This window comes from Anabrus simplex, chromosome 2 (genome assembly GCF_040414725.1).
Source record: "Anabrus simplex isolate iqAnaSimp1 chromosome 2, ASM4041472v1, whole genome shotgun sequence".
NCBI lineage: Eukaryota > Metazoa > Arthropoda > Insecta > Orthoptera > Tettigoniidae > Anabrus > Anabrus simplex.
In genome coordinates this window covers 686,108,665-686,133,243 of record NC_090266.1, presented here as the reverse complement: position 1 = coordinate 686,133,243, position 24,579 = coordinate 686,108,665, and the positions used below count along the sequence as shown (strand labels likewise).

Genomic DNA, 24,579 nt, shown 5'->3' with positions numbered 1-24,579 from the left:
GTAGGCTAAAGCATGTAAACGATGAACACCTTTCTTTATATCTGTACGCAGGCTATTATTCTTCCCTCCCAAATATATCCAGCACCCTTCCAGAAAATTTATCCCAATTTTACTTTCTTTCTTTCTTTCTTTCTTTCTTTCTTTCTTTCTTAATCCGTTTACCCTCCAGGGTTGATTTTTCCCTCGGATTCAGAGAGGGATTCCACCTTTACCGCCTCAAGGCCAGTGTCCTGAATCATGGGACTTTTGGTCGGGACATACAACTGGAGAGGAGGACCAGTACCTCACACAAGCTGTCTTACCTGCTATGCTGAACAGGGGCCTTCAGGGGAGATGGGAAGATCGGAAGGGATAGAGAAGGAAGAGGGATGGTAGTGGCCGTGGCCTTCTGTTTGGTACCATCCCGGCATTTGCCCGGAGGAGAAGTGGGAAACCATGGAAAACCACTTCCAGGATGGCTGAGGTAGGAATCGAACCCACCTCTACTCAGTTGACCTCCCGAGGCTTAGTGGACCCCTTTCCAGCCCTCGTACCATTTTTCAAATTTCGTGGCAGAACCGGGAATCGAATGCGGGCCTCTGGGGGTGGCAGCTAATCACACTAACCACTACACTACAGACGCGGACTTGGTATATCTTCGTTCTATAATCGTTTAACTATGTGGTTATAGGCATCCGTTAATATCCTCCAGTTGATCCTCATATCAGTTCTTGAATTCTCCATTAATTCACTTCGTAAGTTCTTGAAATACTCGACAACTTCAGTATCTTTACCTCCATTTTCTATTGCTCATCTACCTTCTCCCTGTCCTTTTGCCATCACGTTTATTTTGCTTTTATTAACACTTTCTCGTTCTCCATTCTTCCTATGTCGTATTTACTGCATCAGGATGTTCTTGAACTAAATCACAATTCCATCAGCAAACATTATTGTGTTTATAATTGTACCGACATAAGTTTCTTGTGTATCCTTCATATTATCGTTCGTCACAGTAATAAGCAGTAACGGTGGCCGTACTGTTATTAATTTAATTTAAGACCAATAAATTTGTAGACCTCCATTTCCAGTATTGATGTAGAGTAAGAAATGAATTTATTTACATGTATATGAGTTTCAGCCCGGCTTCTTGGATGAATGGTCAAAGTAGTGGCCTTCGGTCCATAGTTCCCGGTTTCGATTCCCGGCTGGATCGGGGTTTTACCCGTGTCTAGTTAATTCTTCTAGCTCGGAGGCTGGATATTTGTGATCGTCTTAATGCACATCTTCATTTACACACAATCAACACATCATATTATCAACTACCATAGAAACATGCCATTGTGAATAATTCCTCCACATACGGTTGGCTTCAGAAAGAGTATCCAGCCCTAAAACTGAGCCAAATCCAAATTTAGTACCTACCCCAAGTAATTGTAGAAAATAGGCCGCGAGGAAGAAAAATAAGAAGTATATGGGGGTTTCAATGATTTTACTATGTGACTGATTTTGTTAACTGCAACTGAATATCGTTTACCGACAATGAATTTACTCTCTTCTATTCTAAACTTGTTGACAGACTACAGAGTGCAAGTTAATTAAGCTTTTTCTGGGTAATACAGCAAAATATGGCTTTGGCTTATTAACTGCCTTTATAAGGAGAGAAGAAACGATGTCAGTTTCACAAAAAACAACTACCATGTGTGAAATTATTTTAAGTACCTCTCTATAGTACTTATTCTTAAATATATTTCTCAGCTTTCCTGCGCCATTCTTAAATTGCCTCGAGAGGTTTCCACAAGCTTCAAAGGATTGGGACCCAACTGGTTAAGTCAGAGCCTCTTAATTGCTAGATGATGGATTTTGTAAAGCAAAGGTATTTGTATTATACTTTAGTAGCACTGCACAAAGAAAGGCAATTACCGAACATGAAGAGTACCTAGCGTTATATCCAGCTGCATCTTGGCCATAGGAAACAAGCTATTAATTTCGGTTTTTAGTATGAAGAGAAGTCTTCGTAAGGTTATATAGTTCTTATAGTCATTAAGCCAAGAACTCCTAGCCTTCGGGTATTTATGAAATTTCCTGTTGTTGCGTTCAAAGGCAGTTGCGTTTCATAATCAAATTTAATATCAGTATGGAGAGAGAAACAGAGGAAACCGAGCAAGTGACTGCGCGGTTTGGGTCACGAAGCTGTCAGCTTGCATTTGGGAGATAGTGGGTTCGAACCCAACTGTCGGCATCCCTGAAAATGGTTTTCCGTGGTTTCTTATTTTCACACATTTCTGGGGTTGTACCTTAATCAACGCCACTGTTGCTTCCTTCGCACTCCTAGCCGGTTCATCTCACTTTGTCGTCATAAAACCTATCTTGGGACCGATGACCTAGATGTTAGGCCCCTTTAAACAACAAGCAACAAACCTATCTGTGTCGGTGGGACGTAAAGCAAATAGTGAAAAGGAAAAGAAACCAAAAGAGAAAATACATTTTCAAATGTGAGGAGCTGACCATTTTAAACATAATTGAATGTCGGGAATATTTAAATCAATATGGGATAAAATATGTATTATCAAAGTCGCTGTTAATCTTACATAAGAATTTCATTTAAATGACTTTTCTCCAACGTTCTAAGATTGTTATACCAAAGTTATGTAAATGTGTATTGTGAGTTATCATAAATGTTTGACATCCGTATTTCTTATAATAGTAACTTCATGTGGCTGATCATGCGACGAGGGTGGATGACATCTGCCGTGTATGGGAAACTGCGTATTTCTGTGGTGGAATACGCTGTTGTGTGTGGTGTATGAGGTGCAGGGATGTTGGGGACAACACAAACACCCATTCCCCGGGCCAAGGGAATTAATAATAGCCTGGCCGAGTGGCTCGGGCGGTAGAGGCGCTGGCCTTCTGACCCCAACTTGGCAGGTTCGATCCTGGTTCAGTCCGGTGGTATTTGAAGGTGCTCAGATACGTCAGCCTCGTGTCGACAGATTTACCGGCACGTAAAAGAACTCCTGCGGGACAGAATTTCGGCACCTCAGCGTCTCCGAAAACCGTCAAAAGTAGTTAGTGGGACTTGAAAACAATAACCTAATTAAAAGAAATAGCACTAACCGTTACGCAAGGGATGCGGACAATAACACACGTTATCACACACACACACACACATATATATATATATGTATATATATTTACAATTTGTGTTACGTCGCACCGGCACCGACAGGTCTTATGGCGACGATCGGTAGGAAAAGCCTAGGAGTGAGAAGGAAGCGGCCGTGCCCTTAATTAATGTACAGCCCCAGCATTTGCCAGGTGTGAAAACGGGAAACCACGGAAAACCATCTTCAGGGCTGCCGACAGTGGGGCTCGAACCCTCTGTCTTCCAGATACAAACACACAGCTTCCCCCTCCCCCCCCCCCCCACGACCGCTCGGCCAACTCGGCCGGTCACACATATTTCAACGACACAGTAAATTAATAATAAAGTTATTAAGTTTTCGTTCCACCATCTACAGTACCTTAACGATTTTCGGAGGCCAAGATGCTAGAATTTTGTCCCGCACGAGTTCTTTTACGTGCCGGTAAATCTACTGACACGAGGCTTGTGTATTTGAGTAGCTTCAAATACCTAAGCTACTCATTCCGGCAAGTGCAAGGATTTGATGACAACAAAGATTATTAACTATCCCTGAAAGCAATAAGACTAACCTATTTTTTACCGAGCTGTTTGCTGTATTTCGAGCACTGTTTGTCCATCAAGATATTAAACTGTATTCATAAGGTCAACGCCTGTAGAAAAGTGCATAAATCGCTGTTACTTAGCAATTAACAAATTCGTTTGAGAGATGATTGCATATAATAAACCAATAGCCAATACATGGTGTAGCAATAAGGTGGACCAAACTTTGAGGACACACTCCTCACACGTAGAAGTAGACAATATGGTACATGGACATGGGCCCGGAAGCGCTTTATATCTATGTTAGAACTCACTTTCTACAACTCTACGTACAGTAGTACATTCATGGGAAGCACACAGGAACAGAACCTACCATCATACCACATACAACTTTCTTACGTGAAATGTTCAAAATGCTCTCCCTTAACTCCAGAGACACATCAGTGCATCGGGATTCAATGAGACGACATGTATCAATGCTAACAGAGTGTTTTGAACATTATGTATAATAAGCAGAAAGCGAGAACTTTCGCTCTTCTCGTTAACTCAGGGTTATAATTGATAAACGTACACGTTTAATGCATGACAAATGGACATGACACCGCCTCTGCGGTGTATTGGTTAGTGTGATTAGCTGTCTCTCCTGGAGGCTCGGGTTCGATTCCCGGCTCTACCACGAAATTTGGAAAGTGGTACTAGGGCTGGAACGGGATCCACTCAGCCTCGGGAGGTCAACTGAGTAGAGGGTGTTCGAGGCCACGGCCGTTTCCTTCCCTCTTCCTTGTCTATCTCTTCCAATCTTCCAATTCCCCCCACAAGGCCCCTGTTCAGCATGGCAGGTGATACTTCTTGCGAGGTACTGGTCCTGCTCTGCAGTTGTATCCCCGACCCAAAGTCTCACGTTCCAGGTCACCGCCCTTGAGGTGGTAGAGATGGGATCCCTCGCTGAGTCCGAAGGAACAGCCAACCGTGGACGGTAAACAGTTTAAGGGAGAAGAAAGAAAGTTGTACTTGACGACAAGGAGCAGTGAAGGTTCGAGCACTCGTTAAGTTATGCCTTTTCAATTTTTATTTCGTACTCGGGTAGGCATCCTTTACGAAGACTTGACTTTTCTGAAGTTTCGGATATCCATACAAGAACATTATAATAAATAGACATTATAAATATCGCTACGTAAGCACCGATACGGACAAGCGCATTGTGAATACCGCTCGCAACGTTAAGCTGGACTCATTCAACCAAGTAATAGCTACACACACCACGCGCAGGGAATTGTTTGCTACTGTCTCGGCTTAAGAGAGACATGATTCTTCAGCACACTGTGGCGTTTGCAGCATGGTAAACATGTCTGCACAATCGAGTTCAGAACTTCTATCATACAAGATCAGTTTCCAAGCGATAGCCGAATTCATTCCACAAGTACAGAATTACGAGAACTGCTGTTTGTCGCTTCGAGTGGCTACATGGTTCTAAGCGCAGCCAACATGTGATTTTTCCATAGATTCATAGTTCGAATCTAGTTTCGAGCTTTTACATGGTACACGATGACCCAAAATGTTCGTTAACATTTGACGAGGCAATACTCCGCGGAATATTGGAGGTGAGTGGTAATAACTGCCACACACATCTTTGGCATGGCATGGGGTTTTATTGACACCAAACTAAAGTACACAAAATGACCAACAGATGGCGCTGGACAGCAACACGTCAGGTACAAATCGCCCCACCTGCTTGACATGACATGGGGTTTTATTGACACCAACAACGAGTGCACAAACATGCCAACAGATGGCGTTGGACAGCAACACGTCAGTGATGCCACATGAAATCCGTGTATGGTAAAAACGGAGCTGTCGTGAGAGAAGGCATCAGATTCGCCTGCAATAGCGGAATGTTGACGTTACCAGAAATGACACTGTTAGTGAATCTTTATTTACTTTATTTTGGTGTCAATAAAACACCATGTCATGCCAATCATGCGTGTCAATTATTACACCTCTACCTCCATTATTCCGTGACGTATTGCCTCGTCAAATGTTAACGGACTTTTGCGCCACCCTGTATATTATACTCGTACAGACATTCGTAATTAAGCTTTAACTTCGTTAAGTCTCACAAGTCATTTTTCATATTTACAAAGAAAGCACACATAAGAAAGGAATAATAAGTTGCGACTTAATTACGGTAAACGGCTACAACGAACGAAGTGCACTGCACTATTGTCAACGTTATGATACACCCACTCGACCAAGTAACAGCGCACGTTCGACTCGAAGTACTGCTGACAGCTGTCTGAACTTCAGACTGAAGCGTGCAGGCAGTTTCTACCACTCTTTTTTATTTTGTTATCTTTTTTTTTTTTTTTTTGCTAGTGGCTTTACGTCGCACCGACACAGATAGGTCTTATGGCGACGATGGGACGGGAAAGGGCTAGGAGTGGGAAGGAAACGGCCGTGGCCTTAATTAAGGTACAGCCCCAGCATTTTTCTGGTGTGAAAATGGGAAACCACGCAAAACCATTTTCAGGGCTGCCGACAGTGGGGTTCGAACCTACTATCTCCCGAATATTGGATACCGGCCGCACTTAAGCGACTGCAGCTATCGAGCTCGGTTTTGTTATCTTCTTGTGGTATAACGTCGCACTTGCACATCATTGAAGGTTTCCCGCGACGCAAGGACGAGAAAGAGCTAGTAATGGGAAGGTAGTGGCCGTGGCCTCAATTAAAATACAGCCCCAGCATTTGCGTGGTGTTAAAATGGGAAACCACGGGAAACCATCTTCAGGGCTGCTGACGGTGGGATTTGAACTCACCATCTCCCGAATGCAAGCTCACACCTGGTCAACCCTAACCGCACAGCCAACTCGCTCGGTTCCACCGCATATGTTGCAGCGTGCAAGAATGTGTCTCCTCCACCGTGCTCAGATTTCCTGTAACGAAGGAGAGGGGGTCAATTTGAACATTCGCTTCACTAATTGAATGACCATACAAAAGCCCATTGTACCTCTGTCGGTAATAGCTTACTTTACTACAAACTATTAAGAACTGTTTAAAAACAAACATAGCTGAGTAACTGCATTATAATAACTGATGATGCAACTCACACGAACATTAACAACGAAATGAAAATATTCATCCTATATTGGACTCGAACCTCCGACTAAACACAGCATCTGTTTCTTCCTTCAGCGTTTCACACGCACGGCTGTCAACAGTTGTAGTCCATGTTTCTTATATCAGTAAAGCTTGCAGTCACTCAGCCTGCCATTCGATCCTTGTAGACGACGTTTACGTTCGCGTGATATAGGATTTTCACGATTCTGTAACATCATTCGATATTTTGTCACTAATGCTCATTTGGTTGAAACGGATAAACGATTTATAGAAAGCTTAATGAGACCAAACATTATTGTGAGTAGCCAAAGGTCAATATTTTGAGGCTGTCAGCTTGCATTCGGAGATAGTTCGAACCCCACTGTTGGTAGCCCTGCAAAAGGTTTTCCGTGGTTTCCCATTTTCACACCAGGAAAATCCTGGGGCTGTACCATAATTAAGGCCACGGCCGCTTCCTTCCTATTCCTAGCCCTTTCCTGTCCCATCGTCGCCATAAGACCTATCTGTGTCGGTGCGACGTAAAGCAACTTGTAAAAAAAAATCCTATCCCATCGTCGCCATAAGACTTATTTGTGTCGGTGCGACGTGAAGCAAATAGTAATGGTAATACATTGAGGTTAGGCTATAATCTGCGGGTTTGCATAAACGTGTGTGAATAGGCGCAGCTGTACCACACGGTATAGGCCTACTCGCATGGGGCTTGCCTGGCCGAGGCGGTAAAGGCGCGCTCGATTCACGCGGAAGCACGTGAATTTGATTCTCTTGAATATCAGAAACGAGACTACCACACCTGGAGAAGCACATGACCTTAGGATTCACTGCGCCTAAAACAAGCATGAGTATCATGATAATTCCTGACAATTTTTTAATGGAAATGTATTTTCAGAGTTCTCCTTCAATATCTGTTGCTCAATCGGTCGCAGCTTTGAATAGGTTTTTTTTTTTTTTTTTTTTTTTTTGCTAGGGGCTTTACGTCGCACCGACACAGATAGGTCTTATGGCGACGATGGGGTAGGAAAGGCCTAGGAGTTGGAAGGAAGCGGCCGTGGCCTTAATTAAGGTACAGCCCCAGCATTTGCCTGGTGTGAAAATGGGAAACCACGGAAAACCATTTTCAGGGCTGCCGATAGTGGGATTCGAACCTACTATCTCCCGGATGCAAGCTCACAGCCGCGTGCCTCTACGCGCACGGCCAACTCGCCCGGTTTTGAATAGTTTAAAGCCAGTTTCTTTTCCTTTGACATCTTTCATTATTACCCATTGCTGTAGCTTATATCAGTAAGAGATCTGTTTCGAAATCCGAGATTGTTGTTGTTCTTCTTCTTCTTCCTAATCTGCTTACCCTCCAGGGTCGGTTTTTACCTCGGACTCAGCGAGGGATCCCACCTCTACCACATCAAGGGCAGTGTCCTGGAGCTACAGACTCTGGGTCGAGAGATACAACTGGGGAGGGTGACCAGTACCTCGTCCAGGTGGCCTCACCTGGGCCTTGTCGGGGGATGGGAAGATTGGAAGGGATAGACAAGGAAGAGGGAAGGAAATGGCCGTGGCCTTAAGTTAGGTACCATCCCGGCATTTGCCTGAAGGAGAATTGGGAACCCACGGAAAACCACTTCCAGGATGGCTCAGGAGGGAATCCAAACTCCTCTACTCAGTTGACCTCCCGAGGCTGAGTGGACTCGGTTCCAGCCCTCGTACCACTTTTCACATTTCGTGGCAGAGCCGGGAATCGAACCCGGGCCTCCGGGGTGGGGGGCAGCTAATCATACTAACCGCTACACCACAGACGAGATTTTTGTTAAATATGACTTTTCTCCGAGTAGCCTACTTTTTATACTCACTCCTGAGAAAATGATGTAATATACTTTATTTCAAGTTCCTGCGCCCCTACCCTAATCCAAATTAAGGCCATACAGATACCCCCATGGTCCCTACAATATTACATATATCAGCATATCTCTACCCATACATAGCGACAAATATGCTCTAGGTCTCAAGTATGAATCATTATCAGCAACAATAACGACTCTATTAGTCTTGATGTTCGAAAAACTCCAAACAGCAGCCCTTAATGGACCTTGGCCTACCAACTGACAGCTGCTCAGTCCGAAGACCTGCATATTACGAGGCTTCATGTGGTCAGCGTGGCGAATCCTCTCGGCCATTATACTTGGCTTCCTAGACCGAGGCCGCTGTCTCGCCGCCATATAACCCCTCAATTGTAATTACGTTGGCTGAGTGTACCTCGAACCAACCCTCAGATCCCCATAAAAATCCCTGATTTGGCTGGGAATCGAAACCAGGTCTCCCGCATAAGAGGCTACCCCTAGACCCCAGGGGCCGACCTTGCTGTTGGGAGATTTAGCCAATTGTCCTTTGTATAACAGTTTTGCTTTACGTCACACCGACACAGCTAGATCTTATGGTGGTAATGGGATAGGAAAGGGCAAGGCGTGGGAATGAAGCGGTCGTGGCCTTAATTAATGTGTGCCTGGTGTGAAAATGGGAAACCACGGAAAACTGTCTTCAGGGCTGCCGACGTTGGGTTTCGAACCTATTATCTCCCGGATGCAAGCTAACAGCTGCGCGCCCCTAACCGCACAACCAACTCGCCCACTAATTGTCCTTTGTGCGCTCCAGGTTCGTACTTCGTACATTCAGTGATACTTCTACCCAGTCTAATAATAATAATAATAATAATAATAATAATAATAATAATAATAATAATAATAATAATAATAATAATAATAATAATATTCATATTAATAATAATAATAATAATAATAATAATAATAATAATAATAATAATAACAGTAAGAAGAATACGTTAATGTTACATTATTTATTTATTTATTTATTTATTTATTTATTTATTTATTTATTTATTTATTTATTTATTTATTTATTTATTTCATCCGTTTACTCCCAGGGTTTATTTTTTTTCCTTCGGACTCGGCGAGGGATCCTACCTCTACCGTCTCAAGGGCAATGTCCTGGAGCGTGAGATATTTAGTCGGGGATACAACTCAGGAGAAGGACCAGAACCTCGCGCAGATGGCCTCGCCTACTATACTGAACAGGGGCCATGTTGGGGATGGGATGATTGGAAGGGATGGGCAAGTAAGATGGAAAGAAGCGGCCGTGGCCTTAAGTTAGATACCATCCCTGTATTTGCCTGGAGGAGAAGTGGGAAACCACGGAAAACCACTTCCAGGATGGCTGAGGTGGGAATCGAACCCACCTCTACTGAGTTGACCTCCCTAGGCTGAGTGGACCCCGTTCCAGCCCTCGTACCACTTTTCAAATTTCGTGGCAGAGCCGGGAATCGAACCCGGGCCTGCGGGGGTGGCAGCTAATCACACTAACCACCACACCACAGAGGCGGAATTTATGATGAAATAATGGCAATACATATTATAATAATAATAATAATAATAATTATTATTATTATTATTATTATTAAATACCAACTCCACCAGCCCTCTTAGCTTCTCAACATCCTCCTCTACGGTAAAAATCACAACACAATTGAAATAATTATTATTTGCATCTGTTCTAATTGTTAATTCATTAGAAGCTGCTTAAAGGAGAGATATTACAATATGAAACTGGGACCCTGTTCTATGCTGCATAGTAAATGTTCCCATAGCTTATCTGTAATGCTTCACAAAGAGGCTAATATTTATCTACATTCAAGTGGCAATATTTCAAACACAGTATTTTCATGTGCGGTTTTCTTTTGCAGGTAATGCTACCACACAACATGGCGACTATTTTGACTCTCGCTGCCATCCAGGACCAACAACAGGCGAAGACGCAAAGTAGTGGCCCCACTTCTTCACCGGCAACCAATCTTGTGATCCTCGATAACAACAGCAAGAACGGTAAGTCTTATATTGTATTAGCTCGGGTGTTCACAGTGACAAATTAAGTATGACGGACTGGTTGTTGAGAATATGGGAGTGAAATTAGTGCTGAGCGATGTGGAGTCTTAGAACCGACAAGTCTCAGAAACACTGACACTTGATGGTGCACTTGGATTTAAGTTAAGTTGATTTTTTTACCTGTGTCAGAACCGTAGTAATTTTTTTTTGTTACTTGGTTCCAGGACATTTTGATAACCTCCCTATGTGCTTAGTGCGCGTGAATTCTGCCTGACAGTGCCTGTAATTAATTAGCGCCAGGGCTTTTGGTTAGCCGAGAGCAGGACTTTAAACCATTTTCCATCTCAGTTATGTTTGCGAAGCTGGGAGCATCCCGTTCCTGATCCTCAAATCAGTATCAAAATCGTGTAAGAGCCAGGAATTGAACCCGAGCTAATCGGGCTAACCCCTAGATTAGTCGCTTCAGGAGTAAGTCTTTCAGTTATGGTAGCACTCTATAGCGACACACTGTGGGGGTAATATCTCATAACTTCAATCGCACACTCAATTTCTTCCATGTTATTGGTTAGGCTGAGTGTTTAAGCTCAGCTGAGTGGACCTCGTTCCAGCCCTCGTACCACTTTTCAAATTTCGTGGCAGAGCTGGGAATCGAACCCGAGCCTCCGGGGGTGGCAGCTAATCTCACTAACCACTACACTACACAATTATTTTAATTGTGTTTCGATTTTTACCGTAGAGGAGGATGCTGAGAAGTTAAGAAGGCTGGTGGAGTTGGTACTTAATAATAATAATAATAATAATAATAATAATAATAATAATAATAATAATAATAATAATAATAATTTTCGAAACACACTTTAACGCTAGAAACAACAAAGTTCTAGTGCAGAGATGGGCTAACATTGACTCACGAATGCACCCGCACTCTTCGACCATGAAGAACAGAACGCACTAACCGGAAGACTAAGCTCCTTTCCCTATCCTCTTCATCCACTCTAAATTTCAGCAAATATGAAGAGAAAAAATGCGCGCGTGCACGTAAGTTACTTGCAAACTGCCCGCAGGCAACGCCCCTCTACTGTACAGTCCAGTCGCTCTGAATGGTCTTGCGGGTTGGATTCTAGAAGTGTAATCTTCTCCAGCAGAATTGTTTCCCCTATTCTTCTAGATAATATCCTCAAAAGGTCTTCGAGGAATGTTGAAATAATTCATCTGTCCACACTAAGAAATCCTTCAGCTCCCAAGAACTGAGTATGACAAATTGCCAGTCCTACTCCAGGATCCTAAACGGTGGTTTATATTATTAACGATACGTCCCCGATTATTTTCCTTAAATAATTACTGTATATCTGTGCAGGCATAATCTCTCTCTCTCTCTCTCTCTCTCTCTGTGTGTGAGTGTGTGTGCGTGTGTTTTAACGTCGCACTGATTCAGATAGGTTTTCGGTGATGATGGGATAGAAAAGGGACAAAAATAGGATGGAAGCGGCCGTGACATTTGCCCGGTGTGAAAATGAGAAACAACGGAACATCATCTCCAGGGCTGCCGATGGCTGGGTTCGAATACATCTGAATGCAAACTAACAGCTACGCGGCTTTTTATAGTTTATCTTGGCATTCAATCTTTTAACATACTCTCAAAATGACCACTATCAGATTAAGAATTCGAACAGGGGATTTTTGAAGAATGTGACTTCCTAGTCTTATCTTGGAACATTAATTAACACGTTCAACTATTTAGCCTAACAACCGTTACCAAAGCTGTAAAGTTAGTAGATAATTTTGTTTGCAAAACTCACATATACAGTATTGCTAAATCCTTTTCTCTTGCGATTAGAAATGGTCAGATTGCCTTAAATAATAGGCCTGCAGTTTCCATAGAAGGAGGCCCTGTATAAGACAAGACTAAACAACGTGCGAGACCTGCTGTGTAAAGTACTGTGGTGACGATCAATAACACGCCCTCCTCAAGGATACTGTAGCAAGATGCACGTGCTACACTGGACACTTCTCTCTACTCCACACAATTAACGTCTTCTTAAAGAGTAAACTATTAGCGTCCTTTTTGCACACATTATCTATGCATGCAGCCTTTCCTACCTTCAATAAGGAATGTCGGTAAGTTTAATAATTGTGCCATTTCATCTAATTCTCCCGCTGTAATGGAGCTTGGCCTACTTTTAACATTCTGGTAACAGTGTTTTTTGTAAATAAAAACTCCTCCATAACGACATTCCGGCACATTGGCATCACTTCGGACAATCAGATGCTGCCGGCCTGAGTAGCTCAGGCGGTAGAGCTGAGCTCAAGCTGGCGGGTTCGATTCCGGCTCAGTCCGGTGGTATTTCAAGCTGCCTAAATACGTCAGCCTCATGTCGGTAGATTGCCGGCACGTAAAAAACCCCTGCGGGATACACTTCCGGCACCTCGACGTCTCAGAAACCCATAAGTAGTAGTTAGTGGGGCGTAAAACTAATAACATTATTTTTACAGTCATGATAAGGACATAGCATTATTATTATTATTATTATTATTATTATTATTATTATTATTATTATTATTATTATTATTATTATTATTATTATTATTATTATTATTATTGAGCTGCGATTCTTAGCTTCATCCCTCAGCTCCTGATGACGTGATGATCCATTATTAACAACATGAAATTCGGCGTCAACATTATTTTACACACTGATAATGAAGAGTACGCAACACATTCTTGCCTCCCTCCCACACACAAACTCTTCCGACTGTGAGTCATTTTAAAGTTTTTTCTGAATGACTTTTTATTTGAAAATGTTAGTGTATTCTGTGGCACAATGTAACGGGGGTGTGATTACCTTAGTGGCTTAGGTGCTGGCTTCCCACACGGAAGGCTGAGGTTTGAATCCCGATCGAGACTTCCATCTCAGGAATTACGTTTTTTTTTGCTAGTGGCTTTACGTCGCACCGACACAGATAGGTCTTATGGCGACGATGGGATAGGAAAGGCCTAAGAGTTGGAAGAAAGCGGCCGTGGCCTTAATTAAGGTACAGCACCAGCATTTGCCTGGTATGAAAATGGGAAACCACGGAAATTCATCTTCAGGGATGCCAGCAGTGGGATTCGAACGCACTATCTCCCGGATGCAAGCTCACAGCCGTGCGCCCTTAACCGCACGGCCACCTCGCCCGGTCAAGAATTACGTGGCGTCGGAAAGGGCGCCCCAGAACGCGTGGCGTCGGGAAGAGCGCCCCGTATTAAACCCCCAGCCAAATTCAAAATAAGCCTGGGTGGCTCCCGCGACTCCAGAAATAACTGGGATAAGCTGAAGAAAAATATTTTTTGTCGGTATAATTTAACTCCACCTAGGAACATCTCAAAAATCAGTCCGTGGAAGGAAAAAAAATGGAGGTAGAATAAACATCAATTCGTCATTGGCTTATTTTGTGCTTGCCTGCCTGTGTGCTATTTGTATCATAGAAAATTACAGGTGATCTACTTGATAATAAACGGCATTACAGACATTTGGAAATGATGGTTAAAATCCCACAGAAATCGCCAGGAGACAGCGTCTTGCCATCTTTCTAAAGTGTTACTGGCTAAGTGGCTAGTACTACAAGAAGGGGAAAAAATTATATCTATAGTTCCTATTTCGAATTGTATATAGGGAAAACGCTTACATATGACACTTCTAATGCCCTAACTAACGAAAAGTTATGGGTTCTTATTTCTTTTATTTTCAGTAATGTTATTGTATTTTAAGATATTCGAGGGCTTTATGTTCTTTAGTATGAAGAGGAAAACCTGATTTTCAGCCTGTGTACGTAGGGTACGTGAGCGATGTCCTACTTTTACCCGTGCAAGTAACTCGGGGATCTGAGGCAATATAATTAAAATATCGGATCTCCAAATTATTCGGCTCCCCAGTCTTGACTCCCACAGCTATGGCAGTGGATGATCTGCATTGAAATGTAATTTCTTATATTTCAGCCGCTAATGGAGCATAGCCTTTTAAAAAGAAGAAAAAAGAAAAGAGATTAGACATTGTTTTTCTTGGAATATTTACTAGAGGTCTTCGGCGACGGTGATGGCTGTGTGCGCTGATTGTTGGCTCGCGTTTTGGTCGTCTTTCAGCTATATATTTTTGCTTCACAAATAACGCTACTCGTGTTTCCTTTCTGTATATACCAACCTGAATAAGTAAATGTGCTACCTTATGTACCATGAGAGAAATCGATCAGTGGTTCGATTCCGCGAATTTGACGGTCGTCCTGAGTGGGTTTTCTCTCAGCCTTTTCCACTCTTACACTAGGGAAATTACAAGAGACCTTACATGAATCTAGCCGTAAATAATAACCAGTACACGTAATGAATTCACATTGCTGATGGGGAGCTGACTGATGACTGTTGTGTCACTTGCTCCTAACTGAATAAACAAAAACCTGACATCTTGCTTGCTAGTTGTTTTACGTCGCACCGACACAGATAGGTCTTATGGCGACGATGGGACAGGGAAGGGCTAGGAGAGGGAAGGAAGCGGTCGTGGCCTTAATTAAGGTACAGCCCCAGCATTTGCCTGGTGTGAAAATGGGAAACCACGGAAAACCATTTTCAGGGCTGTCGACAGTGGGGTTCGAACCTACTATCTCCCGAATACTGGATACTGGCCGCACTTAAGCGACTGCAGCTATCGAGCTCGGTAAACCTGACATCTGATATTAGCAAAACCTGTAAGGAAAACCATCAGTTTCACACCAAAGACAGTGCAGGAATATCTTTCACTTGCTTTACTTTTTAAAATTTGTGTGGCTGTTAAAACTTGGTGCAACCCTTGTAAGGCAGATCCTCCGATGAAAGTGGGCAACATTTGCCGTAGAAAGTGACCTGTGGGTCGTTGCGTTGTGTTCGTCGCAGGAATATGCTAACATGTGCTTTTAATATATTTAAAAAAAAAACATCAATCCCCCATTTTACTGTAGGTGAAAATGTATTATGTATTGAAGGGCTAATAACAACAATAGACCAATAATGTTATTGGTTTCATGTCCCACTAACGTTTCTCTCCGTTTTCGAAAACGTTAATATGCCAGAATTTTGTCCCGCAGGATTTGTTTTACGTGCCAACAAATCTACCGATAAGAGACTGCCGTATTTGAGCACCTTCAGTACCACCGAACTGAGTCGGAAGCAAACCCGCCATCTTGGGCTCAGAAAATCAGAACCACTTAGCCCGGATTGATCAACTGAAAAACTCAAAACTATGGAGGGGGGGGGGGGGTGATATCCGAGTGGCATTTGTTTCTCACCAAGGCGGCCACAGAGACTTTTAGTTGAAAAGTCATGTCCCAGTGGTTCGGATTCCGCGTAAAACTAGAGGTCCTGTGGCCAAGATCACGATATAGACAGTCGCGTAAAACTACATGAGTGCTTTGTTTTTTATTCAAAATAGGAAACAGAATCAATCGATTACTGTTTAGATATTTAATTCTGGAGTGTGAATTTAAGTCCCATAATAATTCTTGAATTTGATATTCATTTTCTTTTCGCAGCTTCACAGACGTGATGTGGCAGTTGATTAAAGTGTGCAATTTAAACTTGTCCTGAAACCTCGAATTTAAAAACCACAACTTTTGAAACGCCTTTAAATATGCCACTGCGTGGAAGGTAAGACCATATCTTATTTCAAGCAAAGAAGATCATGTAAATGCGTCTCTCGTTCCAAGATATATCTTAACATTCTGTTTTAAAAATACTGATAAGAAAGCGATATTGTGTATTGTTTCTAATCATTTTGCTCACGTGGCTAAGGTTTTATTGTTGATAACTCATTTTCAAGAATTTCGCAGTCACTAACGGTGCATTTTGCAAACTCTTGTGAGTAGGAATATGGCGTGTTCCTCGTTTGAGTGAATCTTGACTGTCCTTAATGTTGGTAATGTCATTGGTGTATGACAAATTGTAAAACCTTGATTTATTGAACATAAAACATAAGACACAGTGTGTGGAACTGTATTTCTTTCTTATCAGTAACTGTGAAACTGTATATTCAAATATTTGAACACCTGTAATCAAGACAACGACTCGGAATGGATCTTATGTGTATATGAGCGTCCTCGTATGATCGAAGCCATCGTCAGCCAGGGAATTGACATTTCCTTGTGAAACACACACTGTAAAAACATTCATATATATTTCATCGATTCCAGAAATCTCACTGAGTGGGAAGGTATGGTTAACGGTCCTGAACACTCACAGGCATTACCTGTAAGAGATACATGTGTACAGTAATGTAAACGTAGGGGAACAGTATTTGACCCTTTGTTTGAACAAGGATTCCGCTTGAGGCGTGAATACATTCAGCCATGTAGCTGTTACCTTGCATTCGAGAGATGCTGTGTTCGAGTCCGACTATCGGCACCCATAAAGATTGTTTTCCGCGGTTTCTCATTTTCAAAGCAGGCAAATGCTGGGGCTGTACGTTAGTGAAGATCGCGGTCGCTTCCTTTCCAATCCTTGTACCTCAGTGAAGGTCACGGGCGCTTCCTTCCCTATCCTTGTACGGTACCTCAATGAAGCTCACGGGCGCTTCCTTCCCTATCCTTGTACAGCACCTCACTGAAGGTCACGGGCACTTCCTTCCCAATCCTTGTACCCTAATGAAGGTCACGTTTGCTTCCTTCCCTCTCCTTGTACCCTAACGAAGGTCACGTTCACTTTCTTCCCAATCCTTGTACAGTACCTCAATGAAGCTCACGGGCGCTTCCTTCCCTATTCTTATACAGTACCTCAATGAAGCTCACGGGCACTTCCTTCCCTCTCCTTGTACCCTAATGAAGGTCACGTTCGCTTCCTTCCCTATCCTTGTACAGTGCCTCAATGAAGGTCACGGGCGCTTCCTTCCCTCTCCTTGTACCCTAATGAAGGTCACGTTCTCTTCCTTCCCTATCCTCGTACAGCACCTCACTGAAGGTCACGTTCGCTTCCTTCCCTATCCTCGTACAGTACCTCAATGAAGGTCACGGGCGCTTCCTTCCCAATCCTTGTACAGTACCTCAATGAAGGTCACGGGCGCTTCTTTCCCAATCATTGTACACTAATGAAGGTCACGGGCGCTTCCTTCCCAATTCTTATACAGTACCTCAATGAAGGTCACGTTGGCTTCCGTCCCTCTCCTTGTACCCTAACGAAGGTCACGTTCACTTCCTTCCCAATCCTTGTACAGTACCTCAATGAAGCTCACGGGCGCTTCCTTCCCTCTCCTTGTACCCTAATGAAAGTCACGTTCGCTTCCTTCCCTATCCTTGTCCAGGACATCAATGAAGGTCACGGGCGCTTCCTTCCCAATCCTTGTACAGTACCTCAATGAAGGTCACGCGCGCTTCCTTCCCAATCCTTGTACGCTAATGGTCACGGGTGCTTCCTTCCTAATCCTCTTGATGGAAAGATCCAGATCGACAGCTTTTGATTTTTAACCCCTTATTAACCTCTATAAAAATGTTAAAATTCATGACCGAAATCCATACTAAATGATTTCGAAATTCACCAGAGACTAACAATAATGTGAATTCTTGCAGTAGAATGCAAAATACAGTAGGTACTCGTTTCCAAAATACCAGTTAAAGTTGTCTTTGATATTTTCTTACTTAGACATTTCTTTGGTTTACTGTGCTTCCGATTTTCTTCAATGTTGACCATTTTGATGGTTTATTACTTTTTAATTTTTTTTTAGAATCTGATTTCCTTTTGAAACTAATTTGCTACCTGCAATTGTAATTATCTTTACTCTGCTCTTTAAATAGGTTAGACTGGAAGTGGAAAATGAACTTGTATTTCAAGAAGACGTGGTATAAAGTTACATTGTATATCGAAGTGTATTTGTGTCATGTATGAAACCTGATATTATTTGCCTGGTATAATATATTTTATTTGCCTGCACTGTAATTTCGCCTTCTGACCATGACAGATACACAATATTTAGGTACTCTCAACTTGCCATGAGTATGGAACTACATCTCTATTATCTGAAACCCCGCTTCCTTTCGTCTGCCAGTAATTTCCTTGTGTTTGCATTACATTGAACGTGGCGCCACTACTGTATCCGCCACTGCACTCATCCTCATTGTTAGTGAGGCTCTGGATGATCAAAAAACTTGAGTTGTCAAAGGTCACTAAATTAGTAGTCATCATGAAGGGAGATAGACTACTGCATTCCATTAACGCTCGAACGCATGGAAAAGAACGATATTGTTTCCAACCTAGATTATCAAGTTATCATATTCACAGAAATATATATTCGATACTGGCAAGCCTAGTATAAAAGGGCGCAATGTTTTTCCACCGCAGAAAACGTCTTTGGCTAGAAACACTGATAATCGGACCAAGATTGTCTCCTGGAGAAAATCACTCTAAAAGGAACACACTGGTACAGGCCTTTCTAGAAGGTGAGATTATGCTTAGGCCTATTAAGGCAAATCTCGTTATGGTAAGTGTAATGCTCGACATTTCATGTATCTCCGTGAAACTGTTAACAAGTAGCCTAAATCCATGTAAGAACCGACCGAATTGGCTGCGTAGTTCAGATCGAGAAACATGAACTTGCATTCGGGAGATGGTGGCTTCGATCCCTCCATCAGCAGACCTGAAGATGATTTACCGCAACATCCAATGTTCACACCAGGTTAATGCTGGGGCTCTACCTTAATTAAGATCACGACACTACCTTCCCAATCCCAACGCTTTCTCATCCCTGTCACCAAAAATCGTCTACGTGTCAGGGCGATGTTAAACCCTTAGCAAAAATTTAAAACAAAAATCAACGTAGGGATGAATATCCAATGGTAAGAACAGTTCTTATGTGTCCAATAGATAATAAAACACTTTTCATCCTACCCCAGATATTTTTGTGGTTGCTAGAGTCGTCTGGCTCAGTTTGGGTTTTGGGAGGGAATTTAGGGCCAGGCGGCCGCCCTGACACCACGTGATTTTTCAAGTTAAAATTCATCCGGGAGGAAAGCCAACAGCTTAGCCACTACGCTAATCAAACACCGTTCCTAGTAGATAGAAAACCTAAAAGGTTCCTACCTACCTCGAAAACCATGTATATTAATGTATATGTGTACGAGACGTATGTATGTAGACCCTAGGTATTGGGAGAGAACCAGGAAGCCAAACTCGAATGGATCAATCCCGAAACGGGGCGACTTCCGGTGGTTCTGTATAGCGTGTCCTTTACGCCAGCCACGTTCGACTCCTTGGCTGAATGGTCAGCCGTGAGGCCTTCGGTTCCGAGTGTCCCGGGTTCGATTCCCGGCCGGGTCGGAGATTTTAACTTTCATAAGTTAATTTATATGACTCGAAGTATGGGTGTTTGTGCCGTCTTCAGCATTATCATCTTAGGTAAGGCCCCATCCTCACATACGCGCAGGTCGCGTCAACTCCGAAAACATGCACAAGGTTTCTTCAGAGGCCACACTCAATAATAATAATAATAATATACCCCAGGTACGTCCACGATTCAGAGGAAACTCATCTCGTAAATCAAATATTGAGATAGCACTAGGTTTCCTACAGCCCATTGTGACGAATTACATTCAAGCTCATATCAGTTTACTTGGCAGATAAATTATCTTTCATATAAGGTAGGCATTAGCAATTCTGTTGTCGGTCTGGTGTCGAACGCATTTCTTGATTGAACACAATTGACTGAGAAGGCTAGTCCCACTGCCAGCTCTGTGCTCGGCCTGGTGTCGAACACAGTCGACTGAGAAGACTAGTCCCACTACCAGCTCTGTGCTCAGCCTCATGTCGAACACAGTAGACTGAGAAGACTAGTCCCACTACCAGCTCTGTGCTTAGCCTGGTATCGAACACAATGGACTGAGAAGACTAGACCCACTACCAGCTCTGTGCTCAGCCTCATGTCGAACACAGTAGACTGAGAAGACTAGTCCCACTACCAGCTCTGTGGTTAGCCTGGTATCGAACACAAAGGACTGAGAAGACTATACCCACTACCTGCTCTGTGCTCGGCCTGGTGTCGGACACAGTCGACTGAGAAGGCCAGTCCCACTACCAGCTCTGTGCTTAGCCTGGTGTCGAACACAATGGACTGAGAAGACTAGACCCACTACCTGCTCTGTGCTCGGCCTGGTGTCGAACACAATGGACTGAGAAGACTAGTCCCACTACCTGCTCTGTGCTCGGCCTGGTGTCGAACACAATGGACTGAGAAGACTAGTCCCACTACCAGCTCTGTGCTCGGCCTGGTGTCGAACACAGTAGACTGAGAAGACTAGTCCCACTACCAGCTCTGTGCTTAGCCTGGTGTCGAACACAATGGACTGAGAAGACTAGACCCACTACCTGCTCTGTGCTCGGCCTGGTGTCGAACACAATGGACTGAGAAGACTAGTCCCACTACCTGCTCTGTGCTCGGCCTGGTGTCGAACACAATGGACTGAGAAGACTAGTCCCACTACCAGCTCTGTGCTCGGCCTGGTGTCGGACACAGTCGACTGAGAAGACTAGTCCCACTACCAGCTCTGTGCTCGGCCTGGTGTCGAACACTAGTGCTAGATAAAATGCATTGCACATCGTGAATTGTCTGGACAGCCTAGTCTGAGGACCAGCCTGCTCGGTGGGCACGAGAGAGGAGGGATCTTCAATTGCCAATTTTCTACTTTAAATGAAGTAAGAGATTTTTTTATTAGGACTGTATCAGCTTTTAAACCTCCCCCTCCTTCTCCGTCTCCCCCTCTTCTTCTTCGTCCTTCTTGTCTAAATTTAAAGTAATGACCCTTCTTCCTCACTCAATCCCCTTGCCCCTCTGTCCTGTCTTCCTTCCAAAGCATCAGCTTTTCAACGGCAATTGCTCCCAATAAAGGATACTTATGCTTTCTTTTTATTATGGCCACTACTACTTTTTTAATTTTTATTATTTAGAAACAGTTCTGAAGCGATTAAACACTTGTGAAAGCTGATGCAACCGTGGGAATTCTCCTGCGCTATAGTTGGCATGTGGCATGGTAATCTGGTGTGCTTTAAATTAGGATCCTTATTTTATTAAGTACGTTATATAGAGGCCTATTACATTGTGGCAGTTGCGAACAGAGGAGAGACGGGACGAGTAAGAATATAATACAGCTACTTCCGTTTTATTTAAATTGACCTCTCTTTCCCAACGTAACATGTCTGCGCTAATGCTTCTTACAGTATCACCCCATGTTGGACTGGGATTGTGGTGGGGACAGATTATTTCTGCTTAACATGTTCACGACTGGCTACATTTCGCACCTCCATGCATACTTCAGAGTACCGGTACGAGGAATGAGGAAGTACCGGAAAATGGTAATATATCCACAAAGACACCTTAATGGAAAGGAGCGAAATATTATTTTCCTCTTAATTGACTATGTCCTTCATAAAGCTATTTTCTACAATTATTCAATAATTTATTAATGTGATTTGAATTCAGTCTGGGAGAAATGAAAGTCCGCCCCTGTGGTGTAGTGATTAGTGTGATTTGCTGCCACCCCCGGAGGCCCCGGTTCGATTCCCGGCTCTGCCACGAAATTTGAAAAGAGGTACGAGGGCTGGAACGGGATCCACTCAGCATCAGGAGGTCAACTGAGTAGAGGTGGGTTCAATTCCCACCTCAGTCATCCTGGAAGTGGTTTTCCGTGGTTTCCCACTTCTCCTCCAGGCAGATGCTGGGATGGTACCTAACTTAAGGCCACGGGCGCTTCCTTCCCTCTTCCTTGTCTATCCCTTCCAATCTTTCCATCCCCTACCAACGCCCCTGTTCAGCATAGCAGGTGAGGCCGCCTCGACGAGGTACTGATCATTCTCCCCAGTTCTATCCCCCGGCCCAAAGTCTCACGCTCCACGACACTGCCCTTGAGGCGGTAGAGGTGGGATTCCTCACTGAGTCCGAGGGGAAAAACCAACCCTGGGGGTAAACAGATTAAGATGATGATGATGATGATGATGATGATGAAGAAGAAGAAGAAGAAGAAGAAGAAGAAGAAGAAGAAGAAATGAAAATCCACAGCCTGTTTGCAGTCATTCGACTGGGTCAGGAATTGAATGAATGAAGCCCCCATCTAACTTCGAGGATAGGAATTGTGCCGATGCCGAAGCTTGTCGCAATACTCTGGACCAATGATTGATGACTGACAGATGAAATGAAATGATAGTGGAGAGCGTTGCTGGAATTAAAGATGACAGGGAAAACCGGAGTACCCGGAGAAGAACCTGTCCTGCCTCCGCTTTATCCAGCATAAATCTCACATGGAGTGACCGGGATTTGAACCACGGAACCCAGCAGTGAGAGGCCGGCACGCTGCCGCCTGAGCCACGGAGGCTTCATATCTGGAAGACTAAAACAGAATTAATTTGATTTGAAGGATTGGCCTTGCTACTTCTTGAATGCATTCACAAAGGATAAGTTACATTTTGCCTTGCTTGACTTGTTTTACATCAACATCGTGCACTGTGGTTCTGTTTGAAGGTAGGACGTTGAGAGTTGATGACCTACCTGGGTACCTCAGTGAAATGAAGCACTTGGCTGCGTGATGTGCATCTTTCGACTTCAGAGATACATGGGTTTATATTCCACTGTCTGCCATCATTTGAAATGGTTTTCCATGGTTTTCTTGTATCAGTTACAACCAAATGCAGGGATGGTATCTCTCCTAACACCCATTTCCTTCCCAGTCCAAGTCTTTTTCTTTTTCTTTTTCTTTTGTAGCAACTTTTGTGTTAGATAATTCAGCGTGTCGTGGTGCATTCCTTATTTGGCATTATGCTTATTGAAGATATACCGAAGTAAGTTGTGACTAAGGAGTATCCGAGATGTTGTCATGTAATTCCAGCACTCACGAAGTCATTGGATAGACCATAACGAATATAGAATTGATAGTGACAAGCGCGCGTTACCATGTTAAACGTTTCCGTTTTATGCAAGGTTGTCTGATTTTTATACTACTCCGTCGCCATATAAATCTCTTTTTGAAAATTGAAGTGTTTAGAACTTTCTTAGAGAAATAAGCAATTACGTTTTTCCTGAGTTTTTTTGCCAGACCCTCAGGGTAGGGAAAATGTTGTACCTCTTATCCGGAGGTCCCAGATTCGAATATTGGCTCGTCCAAGGATCGTAATCCCAAATGAGGTTGTCTTAGCTGTGTGAGACCCACTGAGGAGCTGCCTGATTTTAGATGCAACAGAGTTGGTCAAAAAAGCCAACTAACGCAGATGAGAATATCAATACGCTGATAACGCGACACTTCAATTTCTGCAGGCCAATTGGCTGGGCAACAGATGTCTGGGCAGGCCAAAACTCTTAATAGTTTTTTTTTTTTTTGCTAGGGGCTTTACGTCGCGCCGACACAGATAGGTCTTATGGCGACGATGGGAAAGGAAATGCCTAGGAGTTGGAAGGAAGCGGCCGTGGCCTTAATTAAGGTACAGCCCCAGCATTTGCCTGGTGTGAAAATGGGAAACCACGGAAAACTATTTTCAGGGCTGCCGATAGTGGGATTCGAACCTACTATCTCCCGGATGCAAGCTCACAGCCGCGCGCCTCTACGCGCACGGCCAACTCGCCCGGTCTCTTAATAGTTTGTTTGTACCACAGTTGCCATGCATTACAGGTACTTCATAGCAGTCCCAAGTAAGTATCGTCATACACACCATCACAACCTTAGTTCCAGCTCTCACTTGAACACGGGGCTCATGACAATAACGATAATAATAATAATGGTTAAGGCGTAAGAAGGGGAAGGGGTGATATGGGCGGACAGGGAATTAACTAGAGCATAATTTAACACATTTTTTATGTATTTCCTTTTTTATTTAAAATTTGATAATAGAAAATCTGAAAGAACAATAACAATCTTACATCGAGCTAGTCAGCTCCTACAGCAATGACTTAAAAT

The 24,579-nt window shown here is 43.3% G+C and overlaps 1 protein-coding gene across 1 annotated transcript in view; it reads left to right on the top strand.

The window, feature by feature from the left end:
• The window catches only part of LOC136863035 (zinc finger protein castor homolog 1), a 610,435-nt gene that overhangs the window by 434,711 nt on the left and 151,145 nt on the right, over positions 1 to 24,579 (top strand). Inside the window, exon 7 of the mRNA XM_067139355.2 lies at positions 10,521 to 10,659. Within this exon, the coding sequence (XP_066995456.2) occupies positions 10,521 to 10,659 (139 nt within the window). The remainder of the gene's footprint in view (positions 1 to 10,520; positions 10,660 to 24,579) is intronic.